The sequence below is a fragment of the Corvus brachyrhynchos genome, unplaced genomic scaffold (genome assembly GCF_000691975.1).
Source record: "Corvus brachyrhynchos isolate BGI_N302 unplaced genomic scaffold, ASM69197v1 scaffold279, whole genome shotgun sequence".
Classification (NCBI taxonomy): Eukaryota; Metazoa; Chordata; class Aves; order Passeriformes; family Corvidae; genus Corvus; species Corvus brachyrhynchos.
In genome coordinates this window covers 884,327-904,416 of record NW_008246060.1, presented here as the reverse complement: position 1 = coordinate 904,416, position 20,090 = coordinate 884,327, and the positions used below count along the sequence as shown (strand labels likewise).

Below are 20,090 nucleotides of genomic sequence, written 5' to 3'. Positions count from 1 at the left end.
CCATTTTTCCTGGTTTTGGAAGCTGTAACACATAGGAGTGATTTTTTTTCAAGCAGGGGTTCAGTGTCCCCGCCCCGGGAATCTCGGCGGTGGAGATGGATGGCCTCGGTGCCATGAAACGCGATGCTCCCTGCGTGCAGGAGGGTCCAGCCCAATTATGTAAGGGCGCTGACAGCGCTCATTGGTCTTTCACGGGAGCAGAAAGAGCCCTCCCTCCCGTTTTCCCTCGCTGCTGAGGGCAGCACAGGGGCAGAGGTGGGGAGAATGGGCTCGTCAGTCCTGACTGTGCAAACGCCACAGCCTGCGTTCACAACAGGGCTTTCGGTGAGCGGGAATCCTTCCGCCCTGGTTTTGGGAGGAGGATGCAGCAGTGGGGCTTTGTAGAGGGGTGTATTAATTGCACGGTGAGGTCTGACTGTGAGTGATGTTTACTGTAGCTTTCTCTGGGAGATCTGGGGAATCATCCCTCTGAGCGACAGCGTGGGCTGCTGAAAGCTCAGCCTGAAAAAGAGGTTGGTTCCCTCCCTCCTTTAAAAGGGAATATCCTCATGCTCTGACATCATGGCTTTACACACTCTGCTAAAAAAAACCATAGCAGGGTTTGCCACGAAGGAGAGACCTTTTTGCTTAGCCAGACACCAGCTTCTGCATCTATCCCCACAGCGTTTGGGGCTGCAGGGAGGGCACATCCCATCCAGGTTTTTATTCTTGGAGGGAAATGATGTCAGTGCTGGCTGTGGTTGTTGCTCTGAAGGGGCTGTCGGTCCATGAGGGTGGCACAGGACACAGCTGGGATGTGGGGATGCTGCCCTGGGTCTTGCATTTGGCCTCTGTTGCAGAGAACCTGAGCTCAGCTCTTCTGCCCTTCAGCTGTACGCCTGCACTGTCACGTCACCGGTTTGTGGGGAAAATGCATGGTCTCATTTCATCGTGGTATTATCAATCATGGTATTGTTCCTCTGCAAGCAATGACATTGAAAAGTTCACAGCTTGTGCAGCCTCCGGCTGTGTCCCCTGTGGTGTAGGGGGACCCCCAGCCCTGTGGTTCAGGATTGGGCTGGGTAGCTGTGCCCAGCAGCACCATCCATGCCTTCTTCCTTGTCTGTATAAATAAGTGCTGGGTCATGGCCGAGGGTGTCTGGCTCGGGGAGATGCTGGCTTTGGTGAGACCTTGAGTAGATGGGCAGGAGTACTTTCTGTACGAGCAATTAAATTGGTGCCGGTTTTATGGTCAGTTTAGGGTTTAATGACCTTTTGATTGCATTTCCTTGGTAAAGGGCGTTATTCATCACTTCCGTCTCAAAGTCCCTGGTATATGGAGCACTTGTGTATGTATGTTTCACATAAAGTGTTTTATTGTGGCCTTGGTCTTGTAAGACGTGATGCCAGCTTGGAGATGAGCTGCTCTCAAGGCTTCCAGAGCAGCCAAGGAGACACACAGAGCCTTGGCACAGAGCTGGCCTGGATTTTAAAATGAGGTGGCTTTTCCAGTTTTGCTGAGGACAGAAAACATGGGCAGGGCTTTATATTTTCAGTCTTGCTAAGCTGCAAGCAAAAGTGATCCCAAAGGTGTGGTTTTGATCTGAGCCATTTGCAGAACCAAGTTTCCAAGGCAGGTAAAGAAACAAGGCAAGAATAGACCAGCTACTGAGGTTAAAACGGTGGGAGGTGTGTTTGGCAAGAACCCCTCAAGGCTATGTTGTATTTTTCAGGCATCAAAGCATCTCTCAGTCTTCCTGACAGTGAAGGTGATTGTAATAATTATGGAAAGCAATATTGTTGGAAAACTAGAGCTGCCTCCTTTTTCCACGGAGGTAAAGAAAGCTCCTGTCATTGGAAGCCACAGGGGAGAAGTCAACAACTTTTAATTTGATATTTTGTCTTGAGAAGGAAGGTGCCACCTGCCCACAGTCAAGTTCTGTCTTTCCAGACCGTCTGGTTGTTGCAGCTTTGGAGTGGGATCGGGAAAATGGTCTGCTACATAAAAATAATTTCTCAGCCTGGGATGTAGCCCCAAAACTACTGTGGCAAGTCCTTCCCAATGTAAGGCTTTAAACACTAAGCACCTCTGATACCCGCATCACCCCAGCTGGGACAAGGTGCCAAAAGAGGGGATTTTAGCTCCAGCTGTTTAGCTCATGGACAGTCAGGAAAGCTGAGAAGTGGGGCAAGGGCTGGAGGTAGTAGTCTGAGGCTGTGAGCAGATGGTTTTGTGTGGAAAAGAGGAGGCAAAGTGATGTGGGACTGGATGGTGCCTTGGGAAAACAGTAGGATGGAGCTCACCTCAGTAGATCCTAGACTTGTACATTTTCCATGATTTCAGTGAGAAGATAAGGCATGAAGCATGTGGCTGTGTTGTCAGCTTGGCCAGAGTCCTGGGGCCATGCTGGGGCTATACATTATCCTTGCAATTAAGGAGAGATATAGCCCTGCTTGGGCACCTCAGGGCAGCCTTTCACTCCGTGGTGGTGTGTGTCTTTCCCAGATTGATAAGTACCTCTATGCCATGAGGCTCTCTGATGAAACGCTGTTGGACGTTATGGCTCGCTTCAGGAGAGAGATGAAGAACGGCCTCTCCAGGGATTTTAACCCAACAGCCGTAGTGAAGATGCTTCCCACGTTTGTGAGGTCCATTCCTGATGGTTCAGGTAAGGAGCTGAGTGTTTTCCATATTAAACATGGTATGCTTTGTGGAAACCTGTTAGAAATACACAATGTGCGACCAAGAACAAGAGGGATTTACTTCCTGGCAAGCCCAGACAGCATTTCGAAGGCAGTCTCCCCTTTGCGTGCAGGTCTGCTCCCGCAGATGCTGGAAGATTTTGTGATTCCTTTGTCAAAGCTGTTTTGATGCCAATGGAAGGGCCCTTCTAGCAGTCAATTCACTATCAGTCAGTACATTTACTCTGGGGCCTGTCTGCCAACAATCAATACTTTGCATAGAATGATTTTTGATTCATGCGTCACTCATGTGACCTAGAGTCTTAAAGTCATTTAGTCATTTGCTGTTTCCTTCAACATCTCTTCTCCTTACTTTTTCCCCAGTGGAAGTGTGAACCATTACAGGCTGAATTTGAGTTTCCTGGCATTCATTTTGCATTTTGTAGCTTCCTCTTCCAGATTGTCTTGGGGGAAAGCTCACAGACCTTGAGGAGGCTGTAGCATGTGGCTCCAGAGCTGCTGCTCTGGTGTGCTAAGCTTTTTCCATCTAAATGCAGGACTTGTTTTTTCCATGCCCACTGTACCAGATAAAAGCGGCACAAACTGCTACCAGACACCAAAAAGGTGTTGTGTTGGTAATTGAGGCCAGGATTGCCTCTCTTACTTATTGTTATTACTTATAAAATACTAGATGTTTGTAAAAAATACCATATATAGTGTATCTAAATATATTTATAAACATTATATGATAGTGTTTATTATTTAGTAGTAACACTGGATTTCCCTCTCATGTAGCTGTTTAACTACTGTCGTGCCTACCACAAACTAACTAGTTTGGTGCCTACCTGTGTGCAGAAATTGCAAGAACTGCATAACAGAGTTATTACCTATTTTGAGGCTTTCTTTTTTTGAGTTAAAAATGAGAATTTACTGGTGAAAGAACATGAGGCCAGATGCTTTGTATAACTTTGTGCTGCCGTCTGGCAGGTGGAATTCTTTGATAGCTCTGCTTTGCTGTTGCTTTCTGCCATCTTAAGCTATTTCATTGAGATGTGATTTGCTGTCTGAAAAAGACCCAAAGGGACAATGTATTTGAATCCTGTGTTTCCCTTAATTTAGCACTGCTGGCTGTTATGTTGAAATGTTGTGTTGAAATTTGCAGCCTATTGAGAAAGCCAGAAGCTGCCACGCACAGCTGGGTCACCAGCAGAGGTTGCACTAAGGGTTTGCACGTGAGGTGACTTGAGGGCTTTTGAGTGGAATCCCAGCATTTCTACTTGCTCCAAAATCCCTTTTTTTTCATTCATGTTTGTTTTGGGTTCAGTTGAGTAGCGACTTGTCCCCAGTTCCCTGCTTCGTCAGGCTCTGCAGGGTATCAAATCTGAACTGCTTGCAGTGAGTCAAATAATTTTGAAAATTGTTACATTGTATGAACTGGGAAGACTTAGAGATGGCACAGGAGAACAGGGATCTGCACATGGTCAGGAGAGATGTGAGAGATTGCTGAACACTGCTGGGACCGAGGATGAGCCAGAGCAGTGAGTAGCCCTGGTTGAGCATAGGCATGTCTGTATGTCAAGGCATTAATTTCAGATCATGCATTACGCACCTACTTAAAAAAGAACCTCATGTATTGTGTACAGAGCTCTCAGTTCTTGATCCTGTGCCCGCCTGGCTCCTGCTAGCCTGTCCAGGTTGGGCACCCTGCTGGCAGTGCTCTGCAGTATGGATTAGAGCAAGGCAGTGCTTTGCCCCGGACAATTTCTATAGAACTCAGTGGTGATCTGTATGTGTAGGTGGCGAGAGCCTCTTTGGATAGGTGTTAGAAAAGCAGGCAGAGCCGTTCCATTCTTTCTCTGAAAGGTTATGTTCTGACCCCAGGTATGAGCAATATTTGCTGTGAGGGGGTGTTGTGGCATTTCTTTCCCTGACTCACCCGTGTGTGCCTGTCATGTCTGGCCTGGCCGTCGCACAGATGCAGCCAGGACAGACGCAGAGCCCCCTTACCTCTTCCTGCAAAGGGTTCCGGGGGCCCCTCACGGATGCGGCTGTGTTGATGTGTCCAAAGATGGCAATTTCTGCCTTCAGCTGTCCCTCCGTAAAAGCCAGAGGCTGAAAGCCTGCCCTTTTCTCTGGCCTGTCTCTAATTACTGCCTTGTAAGCTCTTTCCTCTGAGTTCAATTATTATTATGGGAGCTGACTGTTCAGAAAAATACTGTTGTTTAGATTCAGATCTCTGCTTGTGTACTTTTTCAACAAGAAATTTGTGAGCAGTAATTCTGGAGACTCTGGAGGTGTTGATGTTAACATGTTTTTTTCCCCCCTTCATTCAGAGTTGTTTAATTCACAAAAGCCATAAGAATTTTCTGTCCACAGTGCCCAGAATGGTACCTCAAGCTAACTCAAAATGCTTTCAAACGCTAAATAAATTCACAGCAGGTTTGATTGCACCTTGGTGTTACAAAGCACAGATTAAATGCTGCTACTTTGGGTTTAATTCCTTAAGTACTCTAAAAGAAAACTCTAGTTGTATGCAGAAAGCTTTACACTAGTTCAGAGATCTTTTAAAGTGTGAAGGATGATTCTTAATAATTTTTTACCTTGCGATGAGCTTGATGGTGCTGGAAATCAAACACCCTAACCTGTTAATTTATTTACAGGGAAGATATTTCTGAAGTGTAGTGTTTGTTTGAGGTATGCACTTAGGCTTGAAAAAGGGCCATCTGGTCCAATGTTGATTTTCCCATTAGTGATTGGAGGTAATGGCTTGCACTCAACAGATGATACCCATAAGATAAAGCTTATTTGGGTATTTGGCTTAATGAGAAACTTGTGGTCAGTGTTTGACTTCTGGACGTGCTGCAGTGAAGGGGGTTATGAATTTTTTATGCTGAGCCAAATAAAAGGAACTGCATCTCCAGCTTGTCTATGTTCATGCTTTAAATGACATTTGTACTGGTGCAAAGCAGTGTTTAATGCCACGCTGCTCAGAAACAGGTAGGGAAGCACTGCAGGATCTGTGTTTTGGCAAACTGGGTTTGCCCATGTCTTGAGCAGCAAGGAGGAGAAGTTGCATTGCAGTGCAGTAAAATTAGAGGTGTATTAGAAGTTGTGGGCTCCCACTGTCATTTTGCTATGTTTTTGTGTATGGAGTTTATTGTTTGTGGTTTCTCACATGACAGTGTTTTGCTTCTCTATTACACTGTAACCTTGGAAAACCATAAGGACATTTGCAGTGTGTTTTTGCCTCTCTTGATCTGTTTCTGTTAAAGATCCTGTCCTGAGGGACACCTTGTCCAGTTCATCAGCTTTTCTGAGTGGGATGAGGCTCCCAGAGGTGCGTGGGGTGATGAAGAGGAACAGATCATTAGGTCAGACTTTAGGAGTTTTGATATGAGATTGGACAGAGTAATCTCAGAGGCAAGTCTGGCTCTGGAGATCCTCATAGATAAATTGCATACCTGGTATTTTGGTGACAGTCTGGGGTCAAAAAGCTCTGGGAGCTGAGTGTGTTTTAGGTAACATGTCAAAACAATCTTCCCAGCTGCTAGAGGTTTTTCCAGTTTGAATTTAGGTAGGAGTGGAAAAATGGAGATGTTAGGAATGGCCTTCTGAAAGTCACAGCTGATGAGGAAGCAGGATGAGAGAACACCATGTGCCTCTGCTTTGCTGCCCTCTGAGCAGCCTCGGTGAGCCCAGGGGTGCTGTGCACAGACACAAATGCTTGCAAAGAGCCCTGGTGATTAACTGCAGCCTGGACACACACTCCTGTGTGAGAAAGTTGTGCACACTGCTTCCCTAAATACTATCCTTTCGCAGACTTTGACAATCGCTGTCTTTGCTCCCTCATTGATAAGGTGAGATAGCATGAGCAGGTCAGTCAAATATGTCTCCAGGGGTGCTGAAGGTGTCATTCCTCAGATAGCCAGGCCACGCGCCTCTGTTGCCTGAGCTGTGCTCTGGAGTCTGTGGAGATTGGAGGGTACTGCTTTGACTTCATGTCTCTCCACCACAGAGGGAGATGGAGGTACCCCCCACATTTCCCTTTTTTTTATTAGGAGCTCTGTGCAAGGCATCACAACTTCTGAGTAACTCCTGCAGCAGTACAGGGCTGGTTTCTTAGGCTGTTGTTTCTCTGACTTCTCTTACCTGTCTGCAGTTTGCAGTGACTCTCAGCTTTTCTGGACATGAGATAAGGGGTGGTTCCTACTTTAATTATATCTGTGTTTAATTTGTTGATTTTAGAGCAGCCACCACTCAATGCTATTTGCCAAAGTGACACAGGTTTATTTACAGCAAAAGGCTGCTTGTCAGTGGTCTGGCATCCCTTCATTTTACTGTCTCTATTTTCAGCATCTCTTTTGTCTTTCTCCTGAGATCTTTGCTCTGCCAGCTTCATCATGAGATCTGGATACAGACTGTCCACTGTTTTGGATTCTTTTCGGGTAAACCCTCATTGCAGTTGCCTGTCTATCAATGGTGGTTGGCATTGCCATTGCAACAAGCTCATGTTAAGTTGTGGGGAATCAGATCAATGGAATCAGATCCATGTGGATGTCCTGCAGCTGGAACTTCCTTGCTGTAGGGACTGGGCATTTGCTTTGGTGGTGCACTTAACCGAGCTTGATGTTTCCCAGATTTATGTTGCATACAATTTTTAATCACTTGTGTCTTGTTTTCCACATAGAGAAAGGAGATTTCATTGCACTGGACCTTGGTGGTTCTTACTTCCGAATTCTTCGGGTAAAGGTATCGCATGAAAAAAAGCAGACGGTGCAGATGGAAAGTGAAATTTATAATACCCCAGAAGACATCATGCACGGGAGTGGAACACGGGTAAGCATCTCTTCCTTGGTGTCTCTCTGAAGATTAGCTGCTTAGATTTTAGAAACCTCCCACAAGAATAAGCTTAACATCTTAACAGTTGTACCTGCAGCATGCAAACTGAACTTCAGTGTTAATACTGAAAATGAATAAGCAGTACTTAGTTTAACAGAGCATGCACGGGTGCTGCAGACCTGCTGTCATCATGTGGGAGACTTCTGGATAAGTTAGGGAAAAGATGGCTTAGAAATAAAAATTCTGACTTTTATAGTGAACTTACTTTCCATGAATACAAATGGAGAGCAGGAAAACAACTTAGTCTTTGTAAGCAACAAACATGACCAAACCCTGCAATTGTAGTGTTAGATGAGGGATAGAAATCCCCATGACAGCCACATATCTGTGCTGGCAGTCTGAGCAACTCAGCATTCATGAAAAGTACAAGTACATTAGAAAAATAACGGGAAGCTGATAGAATGTTTTGGCACAGCTTCAACATAAGTTTTGCTGAATAATTGGAAGGCTTTTTTTTTTTCAGTCTTCCCTGTTCCAAGAATAGAAAATATTTCCAGCCATTCACTTGGACTTCAAATTGAGTTCTTTGGAAGAATTTTTTTTTTTTTTTTTTTTTTTTTTTTTTTTTTTTTTTTTTTTTATGATCAGGAAGTGGATTACACTGGCAGATTTGTCTTGGTGTCAGCATAAGGCAAAACAAGTAATTTTCATTGTTGGAAACAGCAAGGTTTTCACACTTTTAAGTAGAATGAGGTGCTGTTTAGGAGTATGAGACCTGCAGGAAACTTAAAGTTTGTTTCAGAAGAATAAACAAAAGAGGAGAAAAAGAAAAATTATGGGAACAGCATTTCTACCTTTAATATATTTTCTGTAGTTACCTTGATACCTTTATTGTCTGTATGTAATAAGTGCTGCTGCATTCTCATGCAGCCATGAGTGTAAGATGGCAATTAGTGCTTGTCAATAGAACTGATAAAAGCATTGCTTTTATCATTCCAGTGATATCTGGACCACAGCAGTAAAATAACCTTCCTGGAAGGACTTTTCCTAACCTTATTGCTTTGTATTTGGGCCAAAAGGTCACGCAGTGGCTTTCCCACAGGGTGTTTTTGGAGGGGAGCTGAGCTGAGCTGCCTGTGGCTGGTGAGGGCAGGGGTGCTCAGAGGCAGGTTGGGAGCAGAGGGTTGCTTGTCCATGAATGGGTATCAGAAGCTGGAGACTGACAGGCAGCAGGGCTGTCTGCACACCCAAGTGTCTGTGCTGGGGAGGCAAGGCAAGCTGGCTTAAGGGGGTTCTTGATGGAGACATGATAAGGGTGGTAAGGAGAAGCCAGGAAGGGAGACATCAGGTCTGCTTTCTTTCCATGTCTTTGTCATATCTGTGTTTTCATTTTTCAATATCCAAAGGCCATTTGGCTGTTGGGAAGCAGCAGTGTGGAGCTCAGGCTGATAGTCTTTGTCATGGCTTTTAAGCTGAAAGAAAGGAGAACAAGGCTTCCCCTGACGCCATGGGCACAGTATTTAAGTACCAGGAAAATAAGGGGAGAACTTGGAAGTGTCATCAGAATAGCATCCGGATTTGAAGTTGTTCCATGACAATATCTAGTGCTTGCTGTGTGACTTCACAGGGAAGCATGGGGGATGCCCAGGAGGCAGACAGGCAGCTGATGACTGGGTGCTAATGACTGATGTATATGCTTGAGGTTTTCTGAAATGTCTGAGCCAGATTTGTGGAATACTTGGACTGAACTGCCTGTGTGGGGTAGGCTACTAATGATTTCCAGCAAGCTGTGCCATTAACTTTGCTGAGTTACACTCCTAAAGCTTAGTGCATAATCAGCTTATTGAAGGATTGTGATTTATGGCTTCACGTCTCACTAGCATGGCTCGTTTTGATATTTTCTACTTCATGGCATTCAGACTTCCATTTTTGTTCATCTGTCAGGCATGGGCTGACAGCTTTGCCAGTCAGGGACAGTTCCCTATCAAAGTCAAGGGCAAAATTCTTGTTGATTTCAGCAGTGTCATAGCAGGTCTAAAATTTGTAAGAAACCTGTCTCCTGTGTCAGCTCAGTGAATGGGAATGTGCCTGAGACTTGATTTTGGTGCTGCTCTTTGTGTTCTGCCACCACTGGGGGTAGCTTATGGATTTGGCTGTTCTCTTGATCTGAAACTGTGGTTTCCTTGCTCCTTAAATCATCCCCATTGAGGGGCTTGAGCCTGAGCTTGGATCTTCAGTTGCTTGTCAAAGTCTTCTGTCTGCTGGCCAAATGCATCCTTGTGGAGACCTCTTGGAGCCCAGCTTGAGCAGGCAACTTCATGGTCAGGGGAATTAAGCCTGGTCTGTTGCTCTATAAATCAGACAGGTCCTTTCCTCTCGTCTGTGGCATTCACTCTGTCCATCTCTCTGACATATGATAAAATATTTGGCTCACACTGTTCCCTACTGCAAATCTGTGGGTAAAAGAAGATTTGGATTTTTCCTCAGTGCACCGTCCCTACTTTAATGAAATTCTACTGGAACTTTATATGTTGCCTCTACTATCCAGTCAGAGTCATTTGGCACTGGTAAGGTTTGGATGTCAATATGGGCATGGGCACACACAGACGCTTCCTTGAGTCTCTTTAGGAAAAATCTTACCAGTGTCAGTGGCAGCAAAACTAATAAATGCCTGTCTTTTTTCTGCTTTTGAGCCATGCCTTCCCTCTGTGGTTTATGAACAACAGTAGCACAGCCAGACCGTGCATCACTGACTAGACACAGCTCCTGTAGTGTCCAAATTGTGGCTAATAGTTAACTGCATTTGTCTGCCCTTACAGTGTAGTGCTAACTCACATAGGTGGGCTTCAGCAGGTCCTGCCAGGACTGTGTGGGCAAACGCAGCAGGTGCACGGACTTTTTGGAGTCTATTGGGAATGCCCAGGAATTTTTTGCATTTAGACTTACAAAGCAGATCCCGTCTTTTCTCTATGCATTCGTAGTTTGTTGCATGAGAGGGATTTTTGTAACAACATACACAGTCAACATTTCTGCTTCCTGCTTTCTGAACTCCCGAGGGGTTTGAGGTTGGCCCCTGGTTTTTTGTTTGTAATCCTGGAAGCAGCTGAAAGTTTAGTAGGATTGAGTATTCAGCAAGATACTTTCAGATGGAAAACATGATCAGAACACACTCCTGCTATTTCTGTATTCCTCCTGGAGAAGTTGCCATATTTTATTACTTAACTGTAGTTCTTTTCGTAACTCCTCTTCCTCCATCCCTCATCTGGACAGTTGAAAATTGTCTTCCAGAAGTGCAGCAGTGTACATTGCATTCCCATGTTGTTTCTCTGTGTGGGTTCAGAAAAATGTCCTTGATTTGCCCAGGACAATGAATGGCAACATTCTCCCTGGGAAACCACTGTACTTTTCCTTAATCAAATCTGACCTCATTTAAGGCATGAGTTTAAGGTGTTCACTTTAATTGTAATATTACACACACTGCTTCTTGACCTGCTTTGAAGGACAAAATATTCATCATCTGTAATTGCTGCAGTCTGTCTGTAGTACATTCCTGTCTCTCCAAGACTCTTAATTGTTCTTAATAAAGCTGTGTGGGCTAATTGGAACCAACAGATGTCTTTTTGTACTCCCTCCCAGTTATCCCCAGTCTTCTGGGCAGATTATGTTCTCTCATCCCAACAATGCTGCAGATAGGATTGGATTTATTTTGTTTGGGCCTTTGTTTTTCAGGGAGTTAAAATGTGAAGCACTGTTATCTCCTGGGGCAGGCAGTGACTTGTTAATAGTTTGCCATCCATTTGTGGTATGGGTCAGTTGAAGGCATGTCTGGCTTTCTGGTGCTGGTAAATACAAATGTGTATTTTTGTTGCTTCAGTTGCTCAGGCTTGATTTCAGCTTTGAGCGTTGCACTCTACCTGAGGGACTTTCCAAATGGCTCAGTGTGAGAGGCCTTTGCGCCTCCCTGGTTCCTGGCCTGGCTGGCAGGGACACATAGTGCCATGGTCACAGGTGCCATTGAGGCAGCTGGGTGGGAGTTGGTACCCCCAAGCCTGGTGCAGGCTGCCTGCATAGCTGACCTTTCAGAAAACGCAAAAAATGTCCCCGTTTTGGGTTGTTTCTCGTAGCATGGAAAATATTTAGATGAATCCCTTGGGTTTCCTTTTGTTTGTTTGTTGTGTGCTTTAGGAATAGATTTGAGAGATGATGTTCTTTTGGGTGGCTCCTGCAAAGTGCTGGGTTCTTTGGTCTCAGCAATGCGTGAGTGAAGCAGATGTTATCTTCTCTACATCACTGTAAAAGTGCTCAACCTCCTGTGGGACTGGATCCCAAATGTTCTTTTGACTTGCTCCTTCCTGTTATTGAAAGGTTAAAAGAACATTTTTGTTCTCATCAAATGTTAAGTGGAAGGGTTACAGCAGACTCAAGAGCCTTGAGCCTCTTGTTTCAGGAAGTGTTTTTTATGGGTGTAAAATATGCCTGCAGAATTAGGTGTGTAAAAGGACAGTGTATTTCATAATGTATTAGTTATTAAGGTGTTAATATACCCTGCTTCAGAGTATTTTCATAGCTATGCCATTTATATATCCTTTAAAATATGGAGAGCTATTTTCTCCTTTCTTCTCACTCAGAGCAGTTTTCATATGGAGTTTGAAACATTTTCTCCCTCAAGCTGTATCTATATTCATGGTGGTTTTATACTTTTCTTACAGCTTTTTGATCATGTTGCTGAATGCCTGGGAGACTTTATGGAGAAACAACAAATCAAAGACAAGAAACTGCCAGTTGGGTTTACATTTTCCTTCCCTTGTCGACAATCTAAGTTAGATGAGGTAAGAAGATTTCACAATTTTCTTAATATGCAAAAGAGCTGCCATGTTATTAAAACATTGCCATGAAAGCAGTGTCCCAGACAGGTCTCATTTTGGGGATAAATGAATATTATATTTCACTGTCAGACTGTGTTTATGTTTATGTTTCTGCCTGAAAGAGCTGGGTAACAAATGAGGAGGAGGCATCTGATGTTTTGTGCTGCCTCTGCGTGAGCTCCTTGCTGTTATGGTTTACCCTCTAAACATGGCAGTGGTTTTCCGTGCCTCCTGTGCAGCCTTTTTCACCTCTGCAGAGGGTGGGGTTGGGAAGGACCCAGCCCAGCAGGGTTTGCTCAGGTTTTGCTGACCCTCGCAAGTGCACACAGATCCGGATCCAGGTGTCCGTGCCGAGCAACAGTCCTGAGCCGTGCCACTGGCTGGGCACTGAGGGCAGTCGGACAGGTCCCCTGGAACCAGCCTGCTTTACAAAGGGATGGGGATAACCAGCCTTGGAGAGATTCCCATGCCAAGGATGCTGTGGTATTTTCCTCCTTTTGCTCGTTGTACCACAAATGACTCAGCAGCCTCCCGGTACAGCATTGCCATGGCAACAGTGTAGCAAATGAATGCGGAAAGTTAAATCTGCACAAAACACGGAGAGGTTGCCCTGTTAAAGCACGACCTGCTTCTCCAGCCTGCAGGTCTCTAGGTTTGCCTGGTGCAACAGCCCCTCAGATGCTGGTGCTGAGGAGGGCCAGGTGAGGCATGATTTTTATTACATTTCATACTTCTTGAGCAGTGCTGAGAGCTGAACCCAGGGGTGCTGACCTTTAACTGCATCACATTAGAAGAGATGAGTTGATCTTGGGGCAGCTCTCCCATCTGGCCATCGTGCATGGTAAGGCTCAGGCTCCTGACCACAGCAGAGCCGTGCTGGGGATGTGGTTGTGAAGTTGAGTTGCCCTTGGGAAGGTTTGCTTAGCTGCATGATGAAAGGTGCTTGTTTGTGGGCTGGTTTGCTCCAACCAGCTGGGATGGAATTGTGCTTGTGTGGGGCAGGCAGCATGTGGGGTGCCCTGGGGACACCTGAGCAGTGGCAGAGTGGAACGGGATAGTAAAGAGACAAGGGAGGCTGTCTCTTAAAAAAAAAAGCCAACAACAACAAAAAAATATTGACAGTTTTGGTGATGTGTTTTGAGTGTTTTAAAAATACATTTTTTCTGGATTCTGTGGGCCAGGTTTGTTCCTGGATTGCTGCTTCTGTGAGGCTGTGCTTGCCTGGGTGCTGTTTTCTTGTGCTTGGTAAGCAGAAGGAGGCAGGGTAGTCCCTGTTTTCTCCAAGGGTGATAAGATGGGCACCACATGGTTGGGCCCCACTCAACCCTGCTGCATTCCAAGGGCTCCTTCCTGCTGCCAAGGCCTTGCTGGTGAAGGAAAAATTCCTTCCAGCACAGTGGCCAGTCATGCTGAGAGGAGCTGCTCTTTGCCACTGTGGTTTGACCAGTTTCTTATAAAAGTTTTGTGAAGCACGGCGCCCTTTTGCCCATGAAAGCTGTGCCAGCAGAGCAGGCTTTGCCCACAGTTTCCCTGCACAGCAGCATGGGGCTTTGATGGGCTTCTGAATGATGCCCATGAGGGCAGCACATTGGCAAAACTTACACAAACTGAGTTTGTGGTCTAGGGGTAGGAGAGTATCTCCTGGTCTGGAAAGAGCTGCCCTGACCTTCTGTTCCCTGTAGCTATCTCAGTTTGGAGGGCAAATTTGATTTTTAAGCTGAGATATGGGCAAACACACACCTGGGCAATGGCTGCTTGTGCCTACAGGCTTCAGCTTTTCTGGTTTTTAGCTTCTTGGACTCCTGTTGTGACAGATGTGAATATTGTGGTGGGTATGGAAAGCTGAGCTGGTCTGAGTTGTCTTTCTGTCAGTTGATTACTGTCAATGCTCTTTTCTTTCTTTTGTTATTATTTACCTGTACACTGAATGCTCTGATTCAGCCAGGCATTATGTAAATAGCAAATAAATAAGTGTAGTCGTTACCCTGGGGTATTTGCAGGCTCTTTATGAAAGTTTGCAGACAAGGAATTCAATACCAGGATTTTCTTTCTGAACTGTGCTGTAAAATAGGGACATGCATTGTTACATCTCCAGTATTTTCATTTGCCTCAACCCATAAACACGATCCCACAGTTAAACAAGCCCAGACAGATGGGACTCCAGGCAGTAAATGTGCAGCAGCCTGATCCCCACTGCAGCCAAATCCTGGACCTACCAATATCATATCCCTGCTCTGTAGTCAGTCCTGTAGAGTCAGCTTTTTCTGAAAGCAGTCTATTTCCATGCCCAAAACGATTAAATGGTTTTCCAAGAAAAACTGTCGAGGAGTAGCAGGGAGAAGAGTAGGCTGAAAATACAAAATGCAAACACACCATTTTCTAGCAAGGGAGGGGAAAAGAATTTTCTATCTTTCAGCTCACTGTAATTAGACTCTTAAGACCACCAATTGTCTCAGGTTGGGCTGTTAGAGGTCATGTAAGAACAGAGGTCTGAAGATTCATTTGAAGTATAAAATCTCGTTTTTAAGGAAGAGAAATGATCAGTGTGTATCTTATGGTTGCATCCTGTTGAATGTTGCTGTCTTGTTTTATCAGGGTATTCTGATAACCTGGACAAAGCGCTTCAAAGCGAGCGGAGTGGAGGGAGCAGATGTCGTGAGGCTGCTTAACAAGGCCATCAAGAAACGTGGGGTAAATTGCACTTCTTTTTCTTTTTTAGCTGTATCTCAGCTTTGCCAGGGACCACTCTTCATGTCACTCATTGAGCAGATGGTCTGAGTGGTGGTGGAACTCTGCTTTCTTGCATGAAATGTGTGGGTTTGCTGGAAAAATGAAGCCGTGTCAGAGTTGTTGTGTGGAAGCTGTGATTTTCCTCACAGCAGAGAACTGAGTTGCTGTGTTGTGGCTTTTCACTGGCAACCTTCAGTGATTTTTATCATTCTCCAAAAACTGAAAAAGTGCTATGTGGCAGTGCTGGGGCCTTTCAGTGACGCCAACATGTCCCATTCCTGAGAAAGTTGGTCTCATGGACTGGGCTCAGCTCACTTGTGCACCTGCTGTGCTTGGGAGCAGGAGAGGAGCAGAGTAGAAGAGAAGGGGATTTCAGGCTCAGTGAGCTGTTGCTCCCTGAGTTTCTCACTGTTGACTTTATAGAGAATTAAGGTGACCAGGTTGCTGATTTAAACAAATAAAAAGGCACTGAGCATGAGAGGGTTTGCATAATGCTTGCAGCCTGGTGATATGTTGATTACTCAGCCTCCAAAAATTCATTGGAAACTGGGCAGTATTTGCTTTCTTTGGGCAGTTGTGGACTCTTAAGGAAACCTGAATTTTGCTGTCACCAAACAACATTACTAGAGTCAGTTACTATCATTAGACTTGGTAGAACCACACAGTGAATTTCCACCCAGAAAGGAATGTCTGCATGTTATTTATTTAATCGCATTATTTTTGTATTAAAATCTTCACTTCATATAAAACACATAGATTGTTTAAGTGAATTCTGTAAGAAGTATTTTCTAGATTGACTCCTCAAGCAACTGCTCTAAATCGTTCCATGATGTTTCAGTGCAAAGTTCCTTCTCCCTCATGTATAGCCCTTTTCTTTCCTGCCTAAGTGCGCTTATGTGAGAGCAGGCCTGTGCTCTCTAGAGTGATCCTAGTGCTGTTTCATTGCTTGCATTAGTCTGCTCTCATTGCCTTCTTGGGCGCGTGGGATGGGGAACTGGCAGACAGAACAGGGAATATTTAAAAAGATGAGCTGTGGTATTCAGACAGATGATTTATCTCCTGTTCCTTGTGAAACTATTTGCTAAAAGCAGGCTGGTGATGAACATGAGCAGCGTTTTCCAGAGGTCCAAGTAATGCTTTGTTCCTCCCCAGGACTATGATGCGGATATCATGGCTGTTGTGAACGACACTGTCGGGACCATGATGACCTGTGGCTTTGATGACCAGCGCTGTGAAGTTGGCTTGATCATTGGTAACGCTCGTTGCGGCTGTGGCGGGCGCGGGGCTTGTCTGCCTTTGCCTGGCCAGCTTGGTCAGTACCTTCTGCTGTCCTTTTTCCCAAGGCACTGGCACCAATGCCTGTTACATGGAGGAGATGCGGCACATCGACCTGGTGGAAGGGGATGAGGGCAGGATGTGCATTAACACGGAGTGGGGGGCCTTTGGAGATGATGGCTCGCTGGAAGACATCAGGACCGAGTTTGATCGAGAGATCGACCGTGGATCCCTTAATCCTGGGAAGCAGCTGTGAGTGAGGCAGTTATTTGTGAACTGTTCTGTTGTTTTCTGCTCTGTGCTCCATTTCCCACTTGTGTTAGGGATTCTGCAGTTCAATAAAGCTTTGCCTGTGGTGAAGCAAATCTCTGGCTGGGCCAGGCTTTATGGTGGCACAGCTGGGCCCTGCTTCCCAGTGTTGTCCATGGATTTGTGGGTGACTGCTGTCCTCTCCTGCAGGTTTGAGAAGATGGTCAGTGGGCTATACATGGGGGAGCTTGTAAGGCTCATCCTGGTGAAGATGGCCAAGGAGGGGCTGCTCTTTGAGGGGAGAATCACCCCTGAGCTTCTCACCAAAGGGAAGTTTGAGACGAAGCATGTTTCTGCCATTGAAAAGTGAGTAATCTGTCCCTTTTCACTCCTTGGACTTCACAGCAACTCTGAATGTTAATTTTCCTGCTCTCTTTGCATTGTGGGAAGGCATGCTGCATTGGAGGTGGCTGCCATCCTCTACTGCCCGTGCAGAGCTGGCGTGTGGGGACCCTCAGCAGACAGTCTGTGCCCTCCACCCCAAGATTTCTCCCTTCTTCTGTGTTGGGAGGAACTATAAAGTCTGCCAGTCCATGCAGCTTTCAGGGTATGAGCTGTAGTACCTCTCTCGCTGCTCACAAAATGAATTGGCTTAGTGCCTCCTAGCAAATACTTGTGTTGCTCTTTGCTGTTTCCCTGGGATTGCTGGGCAGAAAGAAAACAAGCATGACAAGGCAGAGCATTCAGTCCCATAGGCAGTGCCGGGTGCTGCACGGTGACCTCTGAGCTATGTGCCAGTTGGTTTCTTGGAGTGTCATCACCTCTTTGGTCAGTACTTACAGGCTCTTCCCCCCGTGTTTTTAAAATTCACATCACTGGGATAGTTTGTACCATAGTCATTGGGCTGGATTTTCTTTTTGAAATGGCAAGTACAACACTAGGGGAACAGCCAGTAACTTCTGTAATGCCTGTTCCTCCTGCCACATTTTACTCCTGTCCCTGCAGACCATGTTACCTGAACAACTTTCCATTAAATGTGTGTGTTCATTTGTCTTAACCACAGAGGTCTGTGTCGTGGACCAAGGTAATGTTGAACAGCAGTGAGAAAAATGCAATTGTTGAGAAATTCAGTTATTAAGAGGAAAAATTTGCCCTGAAATCCCACCTTGCTTCCTGAACCTAACTTTGGTTATAAGTAGGGGGAACATTCCTGTGCAGCCTCAAATTTCTGGCTAGTGCTAGCAAGATGCAAGAGTCCTTAAAAAGATGTATGGAGTATAGTTAGGGATGACAAGATATATTCCTTGTGTTTTTGTCTGGGAAATGACTGAGCTGGACAAGGAGAAGTTTTGCCAGAAGCTTTGCTCTCAGGCTGGGTGCTAATGAGGAAAAAAGCAATGCAAGAGGCAGGGATTCAGTGGGGTTGTAAAAGCCTGAAAAGAGACCCGTTAGCATGAAATTGCTTAGGCAACCTTAGCTCAGGGTTTTGTTTTTTGCACTGGGCTTAATTTATGGAGACATGTGAGGGAATGAGTGTGGGATTAGGTGTGTGCTCAGGCCCGTGCTGAATTGTGGGGCTGATGCTTCATGCTCAAGAGAAGCTGTTTGCAGTTTAAAGCATCACTGTAATGAAAAAGCATTTTAATTTCTCCAGTTCCTCCTTGTAGTGCGGCTGCTGTAGTACCTGGAATTGCATTGTTTGTAGGTGGCATGTTTGCACCAGGCTTTAATGGAAAGCTTTTCCATCTGTGAATGAATGCATGTTTAGAGCATTTTATTTCAAGCCTCATGAAGCTTTCTAGTCCAGATCTCTAAGAAATTTTCTTTCTAACCTTCTCAAACCCCAGGCAGGGACACCTATGTTTGGATGCACCTCAGTCCTGCAGTCCAGTACATCCCCACTAAGGAGTCCCCTTTACTTTGCAGGAGCAAAGAAGGTTTGAACAAAGCCAAAGAAATCCTGACCCGGCTGGGGGTGGAGCCGTCCCACGAGGACTGCATCGCTGTCCAGCACGTCTGCACCATTGTGTCCTTCCGCTCAGCCAACCTGGTGGCCTCCACCCTGGGTGCCATCCTCAACCAGCTGCGGGATAACAAGGGGGTCGGCCGCCTCCGGACCACCGTGGGGGTGGATGGGTCCCTCTACAAGATGCATCCACAGTGAGTCCCTCTGCTCCTGCCACTAACACTTCACCTGCCACGGGCTCTGGTTTGCAAAGGGGTGAGCATGGTGAGCATGTCATCCCAAGACGTCACCCAGGCAGGCTGTGAGATGATGAACCCAAAGCATGGGCATGGGGGTTTAGGTCTGAGCTGGGGAGCTTAGGGGGGAAAGGAGACATCTTTTAAGTGAAAAATTTGTGTCAGATTCTAAAAACCCGACAAAACCACACAGAAAAGAACCAAACCTCTGAGTAACTGGATACTGCAATGTCAGGGAAAACTATGGTGGTTTGAATAGATAACTTAAGGGATCCTCAAGAGACCTCTTGGAAGGAGAGTTTCTTTGTACAAAACATTGCTTTGTGCCCATTGATTGGGCTGTGAGGAGACCTGAGGAAATTAATTCACCTTCATCTCCATTTCCAGTTTAATGCCCATGCTGAACCCTATTTTTGCCAGTCTTTTCTGAAGATACGCTTGAAAACTGGGGTGAGGGGAAGAAATGGTGCTTAGATTTCCATGGCCTGTAACAAACTGACTTTGTCTTGTTTTCCCCCATCTTGAAAGTTACATTTTTAGTGAAACAGCTGTATAGATTTTTGTAGAAATCAGAAAATTATGTTTGTGGGTGAACTTCTGAAAGGAGAAATATGCCTAATGTTTCTTTTCCAGTTTCTCATTATTTATTGAAAAAGGTATTTTCCTTCGTTTAAAAACCCATAAAATTTCAGCAAACAAAAAAATTTCCGAGAATGCTGTTTTGACTCGCTCTTCCAGACGGGGCAAGGTCTGGGGATTGTTAAGATAATAAACACTGGGCACTGTTGGTTTCTTAACTGCTACCCACACCATCTAAACCAGCAAGTTCAGGAGAGGACCCCAGGAGAAGGAGTTGGAGCAGCATTGCAGCCAGGGAGTTTCTCCCATCCAGGATCAGGTTCAGGGGATGAGACTGATGCTCTCCCCTGCATTTTTCTGGCTTTGCTTAGAAGTTCAGGAGGAAGGAGGCTGTAGGGAAGAACTGCTCTTCCCTGTTAGTTTTTCTGCTTGGGAGGCTGTAGCTAGTTTGGGCATGGTGAGTCTCCCCATTCCCCTTGCAGTGGGTCGGTGTGGGCAGGGCAGATTTTGGGGGGATGCAGTGCAGATTTTGGGGCGTGGGCAGTGCAGAGGCCGGGCTTGCAGCCTCTCCTCCCCACAGGTACGCCCGGCGCTTGCACAAAACCACGCGGCGCCTGGTGCCTGACTCGGAGGTGCGGTTCCTGCTGTCGGAGAGCGGCAGCGGGAAGGGAGCGGCCATGGTGACGGCCG

General features: G+C 45.8%; 1 protein-coding gene across 1 annotated transcript in view; it reads left to right on the top strand.

The window, feature by feature from the left end:
* The window catches only part of HK1 (hexokinase 1), a 35,836-nt gene that overhangs the window by 3,990 nt on the left and 11,756 nt on the right, over positions 1-20,090 (top strand). The window contains exons 2-10 of the mRNA XM_017746364.1: positions 2,486-2,648; positions 7,349-7,497; positions 12,210-12,329; positions 14,961-15,056; positions 16,248-16,347; positions 16,439-16,622; positions 16,830-16,985; positions 18,546-18,779; positions 19,981-20,090. Coding sequence (XP_017601853.1) covers positions 2,507-2,648; positions 7,349-7,497; positions 12,210-12,329; positions 14,961-15,056; positions 16,248-16,347; positions 16,439-16,622; positions 16,830-16,985; positions 18,546-18,779; positions 19,981-20,090 — 1,291 coding nt within the window. The 5' untranslated portion in view covers positions 2,486-2,506. The remainder of the gene's footprint in view (positions 1-2,485; positions 2,649-7,348; positions 7,498-12,209; positions 12,330-14,960; positions 15,057-16,247; positions 16,348-16,438; positions 16,623-16,829; positions 16,986-18,545; positions 18,780-19,980) is intronic.